Below are 17678 nucleotides of genomic sequence, written 5' to 3' on the forward strand. Positions count from 1 at the left end.
GTGGTAAGTATTCTCTAATGAACTAGCAATTGCTTAACTAGCTTTACTGAGGAATGATTAAGAAAAAAGATACAAGTTAATATAAATATGAAATTTATTTTGAAAAAGATTACTTTTGGCACTAACCAGGCTGTTAAGGATTTCTTTTTTTTTTTTTTTGTCGCCGGGGCTGGAGTACAGTGGCCAGATCTCAGCTCACTGCAAGCTCCGCCTCCCGGGTTTATGCCATTCTCCTGCCTCAGCCTCCCAAGTAGCTGGGACTACAGGCGCCCGTCACCTCGCCCGGCTAGTTTTTTGTATTTTTTTAGTAGAGACGGGGTTTCACCGTGTTAGCCAGGATGGTCTCGATCTCCTGACCTCGTGATCCGCCCGTCTCGGCCTCCCAAAGTGCTGGGATTACAGGCTTGAGCCACCGCGCCCGGCCAGGATTTCTTTTGTGAGTAGGTAGAAACAGGAGATTAATTATATGTCGATATGTCATTACTGAGCTTTTGAGATTATAGGTATTTCTCATTGTATAGAAAGTTACAGCCAACTTTAAATTTGTTAGAGATTGGTAAATTAGGAGATAGATTGGTCTGGATTTATAGACCAAAATTATGGAAATCCTAAGGCAACAAACTTCTTTTAAAAAAAAAAAAAATTTGTAGTTGCAGGATGTCAGTCCCTCCCCTTTTCATTAATTGTTAGTGGCTTCTCTAAAGAGAGGGCTGTTTGAAGGTTCTTGTAGGCCAGGCAACCAGGAGTCCTGAACTGAGAAAACACCAGCAGTGCAGAGAAGCAGTGGGTGATTTAGCTTCCAGCCCCCTGAACTCCGCAGGATTGCAAAAAGGCCCAGAGACCATGCCTTGTACCGTGGTGTACCAAACCTATTTTTGATTGAGAGTGTTTGAGAGAGGGGAGGGAAAAGACAATACATTCATTTTTAGAGAGTAATGTGGACCAAATCTTTTAAATTAAAAATTAGGGACCAACACAAATCCTGAAAATAATTAATAGTGGTCTAGAATGGCCTGCAAACTGTAGCAGAGAATCAGAGACATCTGTCAACAGTCTTTCCGTTACTGGTACATATTGGCATGATGTCTGCCAGCATGCCCTGGTGCTCACCTCTTGTGGTGTGTGTTAAGGGGTGGAGGGGTCCTGGTCTCAGCACTCCATATTGCTCAGGTGTCATTAAGCAGCAGGAATGTTAAATGCATGATATTGGCCCACAAGTCATTATTTCCATCAACAGAGATGGATCTCTCTTTGTGATGAAAACAAAAGTACCATAAAAAAAGAAAATAAATTAGAGATAATCTTGATACTTGGAGTATACCAGAAAATTCCCTGATCTGGCTTTGGGTGTAAGTGGTTGCATATGGCATTTCCTCCCAGTTTTGTCTGAAGAATGAGTGATTAAGAGCATGGAGCTAGACTGCCTGTGTAAATGTCCTGGCTCAGCCACTTCCCCACTGGAGGACTCTGGGGCTCTCATTGCCTCAGATCTCTCACCTGTAGGATGGATACGATAATAGTTTCTACGTCATAGAGTGGTTGTGAGGATTAAAGGAGTTTGTACATATAAAGAGCTTAGAACAATACTTAGGATGGAATATGTGCTGCACAAATGTTGCTGCTCTTCTTTATTTGAGATTTTTGTTTTTTGAGACAGTCTTGCTCCGTTGCCCAGGCTGGAGTGCAGTGGTACAGTTTCGGATCACTGCAACCCCTGCCTCCTGGGTTCCAGTGATTCTTGTGCCACAGCCTCCTGATTACCTGGGACTACAGGCATGTGCCACCACACCTGGCTGGATTTTGTATATTTAGTAGTGATGGGGTTTCACCATGTTGGGCAGGCTGGTCTTGAACTCTTGGCTTCAAGTGATCTGCCCACCTCGGCCTCCCAGAGTGCTGGGATTATAGGCCTGAGCCACCATGCCCAGCCTCATTTTAATTTTTATTGTGATGATAGCTTTATAGTTCTATTTTCTCTGTAACCCATTGGTCATAATTTATATCAAATTATGGTATTTATAGAACTTGAATTCATTACGTTAAAATGGTGTTTTACATTTTTGCAATCAATAAATGATCAAAGTTGTTCCTTTGTTTTACATTATTTTGCCCTTTAAAAGTTTTAGTTGAGGTTATGGTGTGGTTAGAAAAAGATGGATGTTTTTTCACCATTCATTAGAATCCTAAGAAAGGGAAAATATTTGTATCTACTTGACAACCAGAGTATTGAGAGTTAAATTGATGAGTTTTACTTTATATTGTTTACATTTAAATATTAGGTTTGGGGCAAGATGGAAAGACACTGCTAATTACGAATATTGACATGGAGCCATGCACGGTAGACCCCCAGCTAAGGATTATTCTTCAATGGCTCATTGCCTCTGAGGCTGAAGTTGCAGAACTTTATTTTCATGACTCTGCAAATAAGGAGTTTATGCTAGTAAGTACCTACCTTATAGAGGGTTAGTATACATTTAACAGTAGATGATGTTCTTGCCATGTGGTTGGTCTAACAAGATGCCTGGTGATGGCAGAGTGGTTAAATGCTTAGGCTGTAGTATCCAACAGTTTGGGTTCAGACATCAGCTCTGCCTCTTTCTAGCAGGGTAACCAGAGGCAGGTTCACCAGTCTGTCTCATTGCCCCTAACTGCGCTATGCAAATGAATATAGAATCTACCTTACAGGGGTTTATGAGGATTAAATATAATGTTAAAAAAATGCTTAGTCTAATGCCTGGCATAACACTAAGCTCTCAAAGGTAGATGCTATTAATAAGCATTGTGTGTGTTCCTATGAAAAAGTTGAATTATTCTCTGTATTTAATTGATTCATAATTGTACCTAATATATCTTTCTCTGATAATCCAGTTTCATTCATATGAGAAGCTGTCATAATTAAAAGTCGATAAAAGTTTAAACAAGATGCTTACTATGTGCCAAATACCTTATTAGTCAAGATTTTCAGTTTACAGTCTTAAGGTTTTTGTTGCATAATTTTCTTTATTGGAAGTTTCCTTTTGGTGTGGTAGAAATATTCTAATTGTGGTGATGGTTGCATTCAACTTGGAGAACATACTAAAAACCATTGACTAAGACACTTTGGGTGAATTGTATGTTATGTGAGTTTTATCTCAATAAAGCTGTTTTTAAAAAGGTTAAGCATATATATGTTAACACAAATTAGTTTTTCAGAATTTAACTTACAGATCTTTCAAAACTTAAGAACTTTTACAGAACTTAGTAGAAGAAGAAGTGAACGAAGGCATGTCATGAGTGGGACAACAGGATTTATTTAAACCTGTATTTATTTATGTATGTATGTATGTATGTTGAAACATTAACATTTTTTAACTTAGAAAGCCATGTCATCATTGAGGCTAGAGTGTGTATTCCAGAAAAATAACATACTATATGTTGTGGAAGGAAAATCCACATCCGTTTATTGAGCTTGACGTTGTCTTTATTATTTTATGTTCTAATTGAGGGTGTGGCAGTTGTATTTAGTTAGGTGAAGAATTTCCTGTAGAAACTCAGTCTCTGCACTCCCACGCAGACTATTTGCTTGGTGAGGTTTGTGGAGCTTTGTCTCCAGCGATCCCAAAGTGTCATTCTCTGGAGGAGATGTGTTTATATAGGGGAAGAAGGGAAAATGTTTAATTTGGGTAAAGGGGTAGCGGTTTAGAGGGGAAGACCTTGTTATAACTAGGAAACTATTTAATTGTAAACAGCAGGATTCTTAGTTTCAGCCAAAAATAAAAGCTTTGTTATAAAATTGTTTTTGGTTAATGTTTGACACATCTTTCTTTCGTTCTTAGCTTTCAAAACAATTACAAGAGAAAGGATGGAAAGTGGGAGACCTCCTGCAGGCTGTGCTTCAGTACTATGAAGTGATGGAAAAAGCTTCCAGTGAGGAGAGATGCAAGTCGCTGTTTGATTGGCTCTTGGAAAATGCATAGAGCAAACCCCAAACCAGTATATTTTAGTATTTGTTTGGGGAGGGGAACAAGCCAATAAAGATGTTTAGGATAAAATTTGAATAGTGAATATTAACATTGTCAGTCAGTTGGGAGGCAAGTAAATATAGCTTTCTAAGCGCTTTGGGTTATCACTCAGTGTATATAGTTCATACTTTTGTAATCTCTGTCAAAATACTAGCTTCATTTATTCTTCTATACATGTGTGTAGTGTGTGAAGACCCTAAGAACATGTATTTGAAGGAAGGTCTAACCATGGGGTTTTCAGGGGCATTGTCTGACCACATTCTTTTTGTATCCAAATAGTGCTGCTAGAAACTGCACTGAAGTGGCTGAGGATAGGTTCCAGTGATAGAGTTATCATTTTGCTCCTTTGCAAACAAATGGCATCTAATTAATAACTAGTCTGACATCAGAAAATAAAATTGAGGCTGATTTTTTTTAATTTCTAGTAGATTTTTGGTCTTTCCTGTTTTTAAAAATCAGTTTCATTTTCATATTTCATAGTTCAGCTGTTGGTAGCTTTTTGATTTCCCCAAACTATTTAATTTCTTAGCAAAAACATTAGTATTTTAGGTTTCTATAAACACTAAGTGATAGTTTGACCCATCCTTTCATCAGATGACATTATTTGCCAATGCTGCCAGTCATTCTGGCATGAAAGTGATGTGTGTGTGTGTGTGTGTGTGTGTGTGTGTGTAAAGGAGTACTTTAACCTTGCCAGTTTGTTCCCTCTTTTATTTTACTGTTTTCTTTTTAGAAACCCACTGTTAAGATTTAAAAAGGTGCTTTAAAATAAAACGCCTATAAAGATTGTGCAGTAAGAATTTTTATTCCTCTTTTTGACGATTTTGGGTTCCCGACTTATCTTACAAGTGAAAAATTATAAAACATGTTGAAATTTTAAAAATTAATATTAATATGGAAATGCATTTAGAGAAGCCAATAGTTTTTATTGTTGGATTTTTGAAAAAAAAACTCTCTACCAAGAATATGATTGAAAAATTGGGATCCCCCCACCCCCTCACCATATCTACACCGTCTTGTCAAGTTCTCTGACATGATCTTTCTGGGCTCTACATTTCCTACTAGTTTGTGTCCAGAAACTGCAAGTTGACATGAATAGAGGACCAAGGTTGTGTTTTGCTTTTGTCTGTCTCTCCCCTCCTCCCGCTCTCTGCCCTCTCCCCCACTCTCTGCCCTCTCCCCCAACTCTCACCTCCCCCACTCCCCCTACTCTCTCACCTCCCCACCACCACTCTCTCTCACCTCCCGCTGTGTCCTGTGTATGTGTGGATGTGTGTGTATTTGGGTGTGTAAATGTTGGTTCTTCCACTACTGGATTTTGTAATCTAGGATAAATCACTTTTTGTGGGGGCTTTGGTTTTGCTCCATTACATTTTCATTTTTTTCTGAGCATTGACTGACCTGAAAGCTGCACAAAATGTAGAAGACATAGCACCTGCCAAGGAATAGGGAATAAGGGCACTTACATTAATGTGAATTAGTAATTGTGGTATAGAAATGTTTTATAGTAAAAGATTCAAATTTGCTTTTTAAGAAAAATGCCAAAAGCTATTTAAATAACTTGAGGTAACATTGTAGGTTTTGATTTTTCTCAATTTAAGATACAGAAATACAGCAAGCCTTAATATAAAGTTTCCTGAAGTTTTTTCAAGTATTTTTTAAGGTGGAGAAATGCAGGAATTGTATAACCAGAATTGTTTCTGCCTTTAGCTTTTCAGAACTTGAGATGTGGCTGCACTGGACTGGGTTTGTAAATGTTAGGACTAGGAATGTTTGCTCTTGTTAATTATGAATTAATTGGTTATTAAGTTTAGAATGCATTTTTACAAGTATGTATCAAATTGTGTTTAGTAACTTGAGTGTATGCACAGGTTTGATCAACAGCAAAATAGAGTTCTGAATTTCTTTCAAAGTGACAATACATTATTTTGTAAAACTTTGTGTTTGAAAATGTTTACTTCTGTTTATGGTGTAATCATTCTGAGGTGAGACTTTTCTTATTCTTATTTCCTTTGCATTTTGCTAGAGCTGTGCTGAGTTCAGCATTTGCTTATTTAACCACTACAAAATGACAGACCAGTTATTAGGTATTAGCATGTGTGGTAATAATAATAGTGGAACTTCACACTTACATCAATTCAGTGCAGGGGCATAGAGTAAAATACTAAATATTGGCAGATGTGAAAAGAAGTGTGAGTTAAAAATATTAAATATTGGCAAGTGCGAAAAGAAGTGTCAAACTTCCTCATATAGAGAAAAGAATTTTGAGTTTAGAGCAGTATCTTTTAATTAAGTATAGTCTAAACTTAACTTTCTTTAAAGGCACTTTGTGGTTTTTCCAAAGATATTCTAGATCTATTTGGTTGCTCTATAGTCAAACAGCTCTTTTGAAGACAACTCTCTTATTTTATTACAAATTGGCTTGATGTATTTCTACTGTAACATTGTAATATTGCTGTGCTGTACATTTTGGCCCTTATGAAATATATCTTTTTCAGAACCGTTAAAGTTTTGATGTACATTGAGCTGAATTCTCCGTTTACCAGTTTCATAACCTTCAAATGATATGTGGAAAAAAGTGAATGAGACCTCTGATAGGGGGTTTTCAGAACCTTGTTCACACCAAAATGTGACAGTTCTTTCATGTTTTCCTAAACCAAGTTAAAATTACATGTATATTTTGGTGTTAAGGTTGATATTTAAAATATTTCTGATTTATACAAAAGGAATGTTTCCTTTATAAATCACAGAAGAAAATAATATCTGTTGGATGTTTGATATAATTTAATGGCATTATAAAACCTTTAAGAGGATTCATGGTGAATATATGTGATAACATCTTTATACTTTGAAAAATGTTCCACTTCCCCTTCAGATATTTGTTGTAAGTTAATTCAAATCTTAATACTTTAATTTTGCTCCAACAAGGGCTTGATGTTGCTGGTAAGAGAATTTACTTATAAATGCACTATGTATAAAGTGAAAGATAGTTTACTTATCTGACTTTGATATTAGAAGGCTGACATTAGTGCACATTCCCCAAATGCAGAGTTTAACCTTGATTCTTCATTTAAATGTCTACTTAATTATTTAGCTGATACTCTTCCACAATTACTATATTCAATTTCCCATCAGTGTATCACTTTAAATGTTATGTTTTTCTAAGGAAACTTTCCACAGAGTTTTAAACAACTGATGCATCCATACTCAGGCTGTAGGGAGAATACTTGGCATTTAAATACCCTGTCCACCTGTCACCAGCACAAGAGAATTAGAGCTTCAGTGAGAATTTAGAAAAATTATACTAAAGTGAGATGAATTTTTTCTCATTTTCAGCAAAACTCCTCTCAGCATTTACTCATTTACTGTATTCCTGCTCTGAAGATGTGGATACAGAATTAGTCACTCTTGTCACTTTATTTATTTATTGGTTTTTTTTTTTAACCATCTGTGTACATTCCTTTCATAGGGTAGAGTTGTAGTTCTACAGGTTCTTATTTTGTTTTTGTTGTAATGTTTGAATACTATTTAATATCCGGTTTTAATATTGCTGGATTTGCTACCTTTGGTTACTTGTGCAGTGTTAAAAGTAATCCACTTTCTTGTTTAATATACCAGATACATAGCAAAAGCAGCTTGGAATAATTATAGCTGTTTATTTGGCTGTGCTCAGTTACTACATTAAGATCTTGTACTGTGTAACAGTAACTCTTTTTTGCTCTTCAGTAATTTAATATGTTCACTTAACAAAACATGAACTTTGAGATGCACTAAAATTTTGTTTTAGCAGTGGCTCAAAAAATTTCAGAAATTACTTTTGTAATTATTTGCAATTAATTGTTTTATCTTACAATTGTTTAAGCCTGTGATCTTTCTTCTCCCAACTAAGAGTTCTTCAATAAATTTAAGAAATACCTGGTCTTGGTTTTCATTCTATAATATCTCATTAACTGCTCTGTAATGAGTGGGACCGCTATGACAGAAGACCACACAAGAGGACCGAAGTGCTAGATCATGGTTTTGAGAACAAGAGAAGTTAGAAATATTTTCAACTGGACACTAGATTCTGCCTACTTATAGATGCCCTGAATGCGGAGACAGTGACTTAAAAGGTTGGTTGCCCAACCTGCTTTGGATTTAATGCAAAATAGAATATTATGGTTGCCTTGAATATGAACATGGCTATGAAATTCTTCTAGCCTGGTTTGAACACTCTTTCCATAGTAAGACCATACCTCTGTTAAACCGTGTACACAGGATACTTAAAAGTTAGCTGCCGTTTTTTTTTTACTAATGGATTTGACTTTGTCTTAAGAATTTTTTTTCCTTTTAAATAGAATATTTTTAGAGCACTTTTAGGCACACAGCAAAATTGAGCAGAAAATATAGAGCTCCCATATACCTTCTTTCCCCAGCCTCCTTCAGTGTCAGCACCCCGCAACAGTGGGACATTTGTTACAATCTATGGACCAACGTTGACACACACACCATTATCATCCAGAGTCCATAGTTGACATTAGAGTTCACTGTTACGCATTTGTGGGTTTGGACAAATGCATAATTATAGGTACCTAACACTGTAATATACAAATAGTTTTCCTGTGCCCTATCTTAATGTAATTTAAGCCCAGAAATTAGGAAATGGTTTTAAAATGTTTTTCACAAATGTTTTAAAATGCTAGGAAATAATAGCAAACAATAAGAATGTTTGGGTGTAAGTGCACCCAGTTACTAAGAAAACCAAAAGTGCTGACAAGAAGGAAGCAAGATTCCGTAGATTATAGTGCCAAAAAGGAAGTATGGCTCAAAAGGAATGGGAAATGTGGCAAAGGACATTTGACAGTTTTACGCAGAGGGATCATATGTGATTCGTATCTTAGCTAGGACAGAGGAAGGTGAGGGACAGGGCTTGAATTACCTCAGATTTGTAAAGTGTGAGATGGAGAGGTCATTTATCTAAGGATAAATGTACTGTTGTTCCTATAATACAAAAAGAGTAAAAATCAGTGTTTTTGCATCGAGTTTACAGCAAGAACAAAAAAGTATATTTTGCACTTCTTTATCCTTTGTAATTTTATAATCGCCTCTCTAACTCTTGGTTAAGGGGGGTAATATTTTAGACTGGAGAGAGTGAAAAACAGTTTCAAGAGGGGGTTGAAGCCCCAGTTTTGACTTTAACTCATCCCTCTGCACCCCTACCCCCTTTTAAACAGACACCTAAATGACTTTGTTAAAGCAAGGGATTAAACCCAGACTTCTGTGTACTGAATTCTGCCCATCTGTATGTTTTGGTCTGGTGTAGAATCTTTTAAAAATAGTTACCAAACTTAAAAATAAGATTTAACATTTAAATAAGTTTTGTATTTTCATCTCCTTGAAACAATTGAAAGCTCTGAAGCAGTGATTGGGCTCTTACGTTGGCAGCAATTTAGCAGGAGCTGAATAGTGATTGCCCCTTTAATCCCAGAGTAAGTTCTCTTTTTGCCTCTGGCATGACTTACTCCAATTCCCTCATTTCTGTTGCCTGCTGGGGCCTTATAGACAGTTGAGATGCACCCACTGACTTAAAGCAGATAAGATAATGTGCTTAGAAAAAAGCAGATAAGATAATGTGCTTAGAAAATCTGAACATTCTAGTGACTCATTCTCTAGGGTTATTGCTCAAAGAGGGGAGGAACATTCTAGAAATTACAAACTTGCTGAATTTATTGCTCCTGAGTAGAAAACAAATAGTAATTATTAAAAGCATAGTTTCATTTGTTTGTTTGTTAGTTTTTTAAGTATGTGGATAAGGGAGAGCCAGCATAGGTTTACCAAGAGCAGAGTCTGTCAGATTTACATTTCATTTTCAGTAGGGTTATTTTGACAGAGGATCAGAGATACAGTATCTAGATTTTAATGAGGCTTTTTATATGGAGAGAAGGAATGAATAACTGTGGCTTCCTAACGTTTTGAGAAATGTGTTCCCAAAGGCTTGTGGTTAATAGATCATTGTCTACCTGGGGGTCAGTGCTGTGTGTCTATATTAGTTCTTGCATTGCTATAAATACCTGAGACTGAGTGGTTTATAAGAAAAGAAGTCTAGTTGGCTCACGGTTCTGCAGGCTCTACAGGAAGCATGGTAGCATCTGCTTCTGGGGAGGCCTTAGGAAGCTTCCAGTCATGGTGGAAGGCAAAGGGGGAGCAGGCACATCACATGGTGGGAGCAGGAGCAAGAGAGGAGGACGTGGGAGGTGCTACACACCTTTAAATGATCAGATCTTGTGAGAACTCACTACTGTGAGGACAATACCAAGAGGATGATACTAAACCATTCATGAGAAACTGTCCCTACGATCCAATCAACTCCTACCAGGCCCTACCTTCAACATTGAGGATTACAATTCAACATGAGATTTGGGTGAGGACACATCCAGATCTGAGGACACATCCAGATCATATCAGTGTCAAAGGCCATTTCATGTATGGCCTTTTTATCCAGCCGTGAAGATTTTGTTGGAGTAAGCTCATGAAGGATGTGGAAAAGCATTCGAGTATTACATAGTAACCATACTGAGGGATAATATTCAAACAGTTGAAATAAACTGGGAGAGCAGATAAGAGACTTTTGAGTCTATTTCTTCCTTTTGTCCTTTGACCAAACGACGGATTTGACATTCTCTTCCAAAGGTGGGGAGGTTCTGTGTTTACATATTGCCTTTTTATAACTAGGGCTTGAATATTTTCCTCCAAATACTGTATTTTTATGGCTCTCTTGATATAAACTTAGTTATTTCCCTGTTACTTAGTAAATTATATGAACCCGAGACTTCTAAATATATGGGAACTGATGCTAAGGAATCCTATAAGCTTAAATCCAATAAGAGCTTAAAATGCTGTGGACTTTCGAAGAGTCACAAGGCTATCAGGAAAAAAAAAGGCCACCAGAACCACTAATATCTACAATTAACGTCTTAACCTCTTTTCTGTTTATAACAGGATGTAGGTGGCTGTGGCAGGGGGATGTGGATTCCAGGAGATCGTGATGTTACAATAGCTTTTCCAACCTATAAATCTTCTTTGAGTCAATTTTAGATGGCTTGTGACAAACGCTGGGAGGTCAGTCAAGCTGCTTAATCTGAAACTCAGTGGACTTCAGTGTCCTTGAACCCTAAGAAGCCATGGCTTCCAGAAGGAGGGGGCCCTTGGTTGAGTGACAAAGTCTGCAGTGATACAGAGCCGGTGAGACATAGTATGTGGGAAGACAGATCCAATTAGGCCTTCATAGACCCAAATGGCTAAGTGCTCTAATAAGGTGGGGTAAATACTAGGTCTTGCGTAAGTACAGAGTGGTTGGAGATGAAAATAGTCCCTGCCTTTATGGAGCTTCTTGTTTAGTGAGGCAGAGTCATTAAATGAGTGATTGTGTACAGTTAAGTCCTCGCTTATGTCATTGAGAGAATCTTAGAAACTGCAACGTTAAGCAAAATGCCATATAATGAAATCATTATTTTCTCATCAACCTTACAATGAAGTGAGGTAAATATTTAATTACGGTTGTTTAAAGGTGTTGGAAGCTAAAGACAGAGGCATCTAGTCAATGCTTCCCTAAAGCCATTCTGAGGCTTAAGCTAGGTTTGAGCTGAGTAGGAACCAACCAGACAAGGGGAGTGGGAGGGTGGAGGTGAGAAGGGCAGGTGGGGAGAAGAGGTTTCCACTAGATAAAAGCCATGCACAAATGCTCGGGAGTACCTGACTTCTTTGGAAACCAAAGACCAGTTTGGCTGGAACATGAAGAGAAGTGACACATCTTGAGAAACACACATCTAGCTGGCTGTCAGCCAGGTGGTCCAAGAAAGTGTGTGTAGTTTGTTACACCACAGTCATTGGTTTTAAGTCCAAGACATGGCTGGTGGTCATCTTCGCTTGACACTGCTTTCCAGACCGTGCCTAGAGTATTGTGTTTAGTTCACGATACCATTTTACGAAGGACAGAGATACATGGAACCATCCACATCCATGACTGTCTAATGAGGCTAAGGAGCTAAAAACGTATTAAATGAGTTTTCAGTGAAAGAAAAAAAAGGCTGTTTGGCCTAAAGAAGGAGAGACGTAGGAGTAACCTCAAAACTGCCTTTAAATATATGAAGCGCTTTTAGTGGAGACATATTGAAACTTGTGACCCTAGTGGAGGGGATAAGATCCCATGGGGAGAAATTAGCAGTGGATTTCAGCTCGTGCTCTAAAACTTGGAGCTTTGCAATATGGGCGAGACCCCCTTAGTGAAAAGGAGCGTTTCTGGCCCTTGGAGAGGTTTCCGCAGTGCTGGCTGATCACTCCTGCAAGTTTTGATAAGAAATCCAAACAGCTTATAACTTTGGATTATGTGACCTTTGTGTTCCAACACGTCCTTTCCCACACACTACTTAATTTTTTCCATTTAGTAAAGCTGTTAAGAACCTGGGCTCTGAGGTCAAAAGAACTTGATTTAAAATCAGTACACTGAAGGTGTACTGATTTAAACAGTAACCCCTCTCTCTCTCCTGTTTTGTTTTTTTTTGTTTTTTTTTTTTTTTAGGTGGAGTTTCCCTCTTGTCGTACAGGCTGGAGTGCAATAGCCTGATCTTGTCTCACTGCAACCTCTGCCTTCCGGGTTCAAGTGATTCTCCTGCCTCAGCCTCCCTAGTAACTGGGATTACATGTGTGCACCATCATGCCCGGCTAATTTTTGTATTTTTAGTAGAGACGGGGTTTCACCATGTTGGTCAGGCTGGTCTCGAACTCCTGACCTCAAGTGATCCTCCTGCCTTGACCTCCCAAAGTGCTGGGATTATAGGCGTGAGCCACTGCACCTGGCCCAAACTTTCAAAAATCAAAACTAAGATAATTGAAATAAAACACTCAACAATTGGGTTTACCAGCAGATTAGACATAGCTGAGAGAGAATTAGTGAATTAGAAAAACTTACCCAGAATGCGGCACAGAAAGACAAAAATGCGATATATGAGAAAAACGTTTAAGTGACCTTGAGGGAAAGGAGATTTAACTCATACCTAAAAAGTATAGAAGGAGAAGAAGGAGGAAATCAGGGCAGAACTAATATTTGAAAAGACAATGGCTGGAAAATTTCCAGAAATGAAAGATGATAATCCACAGATTCAAAAATACCTAACAATTTCCAAGCAAAAACAGAATACATATTAAATTTTTTAGGGAGGGCTATACATGTATTTGTCTATTTTTCTGGACTATTCAAAAAACAAGCTAAAATTCTATGGTAAAAGAGTAGAAATAAATTGTATATAAAATTCAGGATAGTGATTTTCTGATAGTGACAGTGACCTTTAAAGGTGGGGGAAGAGAGGAGGCTGTGACACAGGCTTCTAAGGTACTAGTAATATTCTATTTATGAGTTCTGTGCCCCTGGATTTTAAATTTATGACCTTTCTTCCGATTGCACACATCCTTTATATACTATTTTAAATGTATATTGTATTTCATGGTGGAAAATTAATTTAAAATATATTATTCAACAAGATTTGATCAAAGACGTTGTGGGTGTATTAATAAGGCGGCTTCTGGAATTTTTGCAAAAACGAGAGAAAACTTTGAAGATAAATAATGTTTAGGCTGGGTGTGGTGGCTCACCTATAATCCCAGCACTTTGGGAGGCCGAGTGCTCCAAAGGTGGATGGATCACTTGAGGCCAGGAGTTCAAGACCAGCCTCGTCAACATGGTGAAACTTCGTCTCTACTAAAAAAAAAAAATACAAAAATTATCTGGGCTTGGTGGCACATACCTGTAGTTCCAGCTACTCGGGAGGCTGAGAGGCACGAGAATCACTTGAACCCGGGAGGCAGAGGTTGCAGTGAGCCGAGATCATGCCACTGCACTCCAGCCTGAGCAACAGAGAGACTCTGTCTCAAAAAAAACCAAAAAAACAAAAAAACAAAAAGTACGTATGTTAATATGTTTAGGCACAAGTGAAAGTAATTTATTAAAAAGAAAAAAAAAAAAAAGCCAGAAAACTTTTCTGTGTCCCAAAATGCCTCCTGAAAAGCACACATTACTTGGGTTTTATTTTTCGCCTCTTAAAATTGGGGTGTGTTGGGGTGAGGGGAAGACTGCTCTCCACCAAGGCAGGCAGAGAGAAGCTGCTGCGGTTGCCTGTCTTATGGTCTTGCACCCCCTATTCCCACGTCTGGACCCCTGCCCCGTCTCCTGACACAGAGGCTTGGCTATCCAAATCCCAACCCGAGGCTGTAACTAAGAAGTGCCTGTTGTCCTGCCAAGGGACTGGATTGGAGGAGGAGAGTGCAGGGGTGGGATGAGGGAAGAGATGGAGGAGGGGGCTTTAAGCCAGAGTTTCTAGCAGGAGCAAATACCTGCACAGGGAAGGACACCATTGGCCAGGGTATGCAGAGGAAGGCAAAGCTGCTGAATGGCCACTGTGGTCCTCAGCCGTGAGTAGGGGCGTCTCGTGGCCTCAGAAGCTGCCTTGTGATTGAGTGTGAAGGGACAGGATCTGAGGTGCTTGAGCTCGGGGTAGGCTAAGATGGCCATCTTGGCAGTTTGCCCTAGACAGTGGTGTCCATGCACCTCCCAGCCAGGCTGGGCTGGTCTTGGCGTCACAGGGCTGAGTGGCAGCCGTTGAGTGCACTGCTGTCCTGAAAACAGCTCTGCAGCCTCTCCCGTGGGGTTCACTACAGGGCAGTGTTTGCCACCAATCCAGGGGTGCATAGGGTTTTATCACAGTGAGAAGGAGGCTGTGGCAGAGACCACAGAAGTCCAGCAGCATTGATGACCAACTGCTTTCTTAAAGCTGCAGTGTTACTTGGAGCCTCAAGGTGGTACAGCAGCACAGCCTATGGCTTACAAAAAGCCTGAATTACACTTTCTGTAAAGCTTCCTTGGGCACAATTAGCTTGACGATTTGAACTGTTTCTCAGCTGCTTGCATTCCTTGTTTCAAATAGGCTGGCTCCTAATCTGGCCTGACCTTTGAGGTCCTTTCTTGCTGGCTCATCCACCTCCATCCTCACTCAGAAGCGGGAGGGTTTTCTTAGTTCTTTCGTTACTGAAAAGGAAATCCTTTTTTGCCCAGGTTCCCTCCTCAGATTCAGTCCGAAACTGCTCCCCTGTGGTCGTGGGGCCTGTCCTCATAGGCGCCACCTGGACCTGTGCCAGGCAGACAGCAGAGGTGAGTTCCAGGGGGTTCCTCAGAGGTCATACCTGCTTAGGTGCATGGAGGCTCAGGTGAGCACACTGCGGACTGCCACCATCAGCCTCCCTTCTCTGCTTAAATCACCTCCTTCCTTATTTCACTGATTCCCACTGGCCTCCCCTTCATATACATCCTCACTATCCTTTTTGGAATTTTCTATTAACATTTCATGATAGCCGTGATGTTTAGAATTAGCTTCTATTCTAAGCGTACTCTAAATTTTACTCCAAATTTACTCTCTGCTCAAATGTCACCTTATCCATATGGTATTCCCTGACCACCTGTGAACAGCGGTGACCTTCCATCACTGGTGAGCCCCTTATGTTGCTTTATGTTCCTTCTTAGCCCTTTCACCACCTGGCGTAAGTATATAATTGTTATCTCTTCACCCCCAAGGGCAGAAGGCCCCCAGTTTTGTTCTCTGCTGCATCCCTAGCCCTGGAACAGCGTCTGCATGTGGTGGGCACTCAGTAAATGCTGGTTGGATGGATGGATGGATGGATGGATGGATGGATGGATGGATGGATGGATGAGTGACTAGGGAGAATTTCACCCCTTCCCAACAGGTCAAAAGCAATGTCCTGACAGTTTGTAGTTTAGGGTCTGGCTTTGGCTGGGCCACTGGTTACTTATAAGACTTTGAGCAAGTCACTTGGTGTCCCCGATGGCCCATTTCCAAACCTGCACAATGAGTGGACTGGACTGCATAGTCTACGGTTCCTTCCTTCCCCAACAGTTTTTGATTTTATGATTATCCTCCAAAAGGGGCTAAAGCCATAAGCCAGGTGACAGACAATTTGCATTATCGGCAGGACACTTGTAAGTAATAAGCTAGCATTAAAAGATGCATTGATATATGTAGATAAACATACTTCACAATTTTTAAGTCTTTAAAAATTATGTCCCTAAGAAAGTCTCAAATCTATTGGCCTTATGTTTCTGTTTTGGTCTCTGGCTCCATGTGTTCATGACTCTGATATTTTTCTGACAAATAAAAGGTTTTAAAAATTGCTATTGCTTATTTGGGTTCTTCCTAGGTTATTTCCTCTCTTTAGTAACATTATTTGGGGAAAGATGTCATGCTCTTAGTGTGCATCCAACATGAAAAAATATTTCAAAATAAAACAATAGTAATTTTAAAAAACCCTCTGACCTTTGAAAAGAACCATCACCTTATGCCATAATCTTCCTCTTGCTATTTGTTTGTGGTTATTTTTTTAGGATTGGTATATGTCTGGCATCTAGAAGATATTAAAATATTTTTAATGAAGAGTCAGTGGCATCTGGGAGGAAAATATTCATATCCTGGGATATGGGTAGAACTTCATGAAAGTGATTGTCTTTCTTATCCAAGGGAAGAAATTTTTGTTCTTTCTGAATGAACTTGAGGGAAAAAGGCAATCAATGTTTTTCCAGTGTAACCTGATAGATTCTCCAAGTCCACAAGTTCAAATATTTATAATTTTGTCTTTATAATGAAAACAAAACCAAACTTGTAGTGGGCATACTCATGATCTCCCAAACATGTGCACGTCCCTTTCCCTGGAAACTGCACATGTGTTGCTTTACATGGCAAAAGTGACTTTGCAGATGGGATAAAAGGAAGGATCTTGAGATGGAGAGATTAGCTTGGATTATCCAGGTGGATCCAATCTAATCTCCTTAAACTGAGCAAACATTTCCCAGCTATGGTCAGAGGACAACGCGATCAGAGGGAGACTCTGAGATGCATCGTTGCTGACTTTGAAGAGGGAGGAAGGGGGTCAAGGGCCAATGAGTACAGGTGGATTCTAGAAGCTGGAAAAGGCAAGACATAGAGTCTTCCTCAGCCTCCAGAAGGAAAAATAGTCCTGATGACACTTTTATTTTAGCCCAGTGAGACCTATGTCAGATAGAACTCCAGAACTGTACAATAATAAAATGTGTACGGTAAGGCACTAAGTTTGTGGAATTTGTTACAGCAGCAATAGGAATACGTTACCTTCTTATTTGAGCAGAGGCTTTGAGCTCCCCAGTGTAAAAGAAAAGAAGCCAGTCTAGGGTCTAGAGTTGTGCCCTTCAATTTGGTAGCTGCCGGCTGCATGTGGCTACCAGAGCCCTTGAAATGAGTGTTGAGATGTAGTGTAGAATAGATGTAGATTTCACAAAGATTTAGTGTGAAAAGGAAAATATCTCGTTAATTTAATAATTGATTTGTGTCGATTACATGTGGAAATGACATTACTTTGGATATGTTAGTTTAAGTGAAATATACTATTAACATTTATTTCCCATGTTTTTTGAACTTTTGTTTTTAATGTGACTACTAGAAAATGTAAATCATTTGTGGTCCGTGTTATACTTCTATTGGGCAGGGCTGTTCTAGAGAATCCCTAAAGGTAGGAGGTGGTCATTTCAACAGTAGGCAGTTCTCCAACCAAGTGGTGAGTGATGAAAAAGTCCAGGCACAGAATTCCAGGAGGAGAGGCCAGTCT

The 17678-nt window shown here is 39.1% G+C and overlaps 1 protein-coding gene across 1 annotated transcript in view; it reads left to right on the forward strand.

The window, feature by feature from the left end:
* The window catches only part of AKAP11 (A-kinase anchoring protein 11), a 51956-nt gene extending 44036 nt beyond the window's left edge, over nucleotides 1-7920 (forward strand). Inside the window, exons 11-12 of the mRNA XM_025364560.1 lie at nucleotides 2280-2440; nucleotides 3816-7920. Coding sequence (XP_025220345.1) covers nucleotides 2280-2440; nucleotides 3816-3956 — 302 coding nt within the window. The 3' untranslated portion in view covers nucleotides 3957-7920. The remainder of the gene's footprint in view (nucleotides 1-2279; nucleotides 2441-3815) is intronic.
* Nucleotides 7921-17678: the final 9758 nt, after the last annotated feature.

Source organism: Theropithecus gelada, chromosome 17 (assembly GCF_003255815.1).
Source record: "Theropithecus gelada isolate Dixy chromosome 17, Tgel_1.0, whole genome shotgun sequence".
NCBI lineage: Eukaryota > Metazoa > Chordata > Mammalia > Primates > Cercopithecidae > Theropithecus > Theropithecus gelada.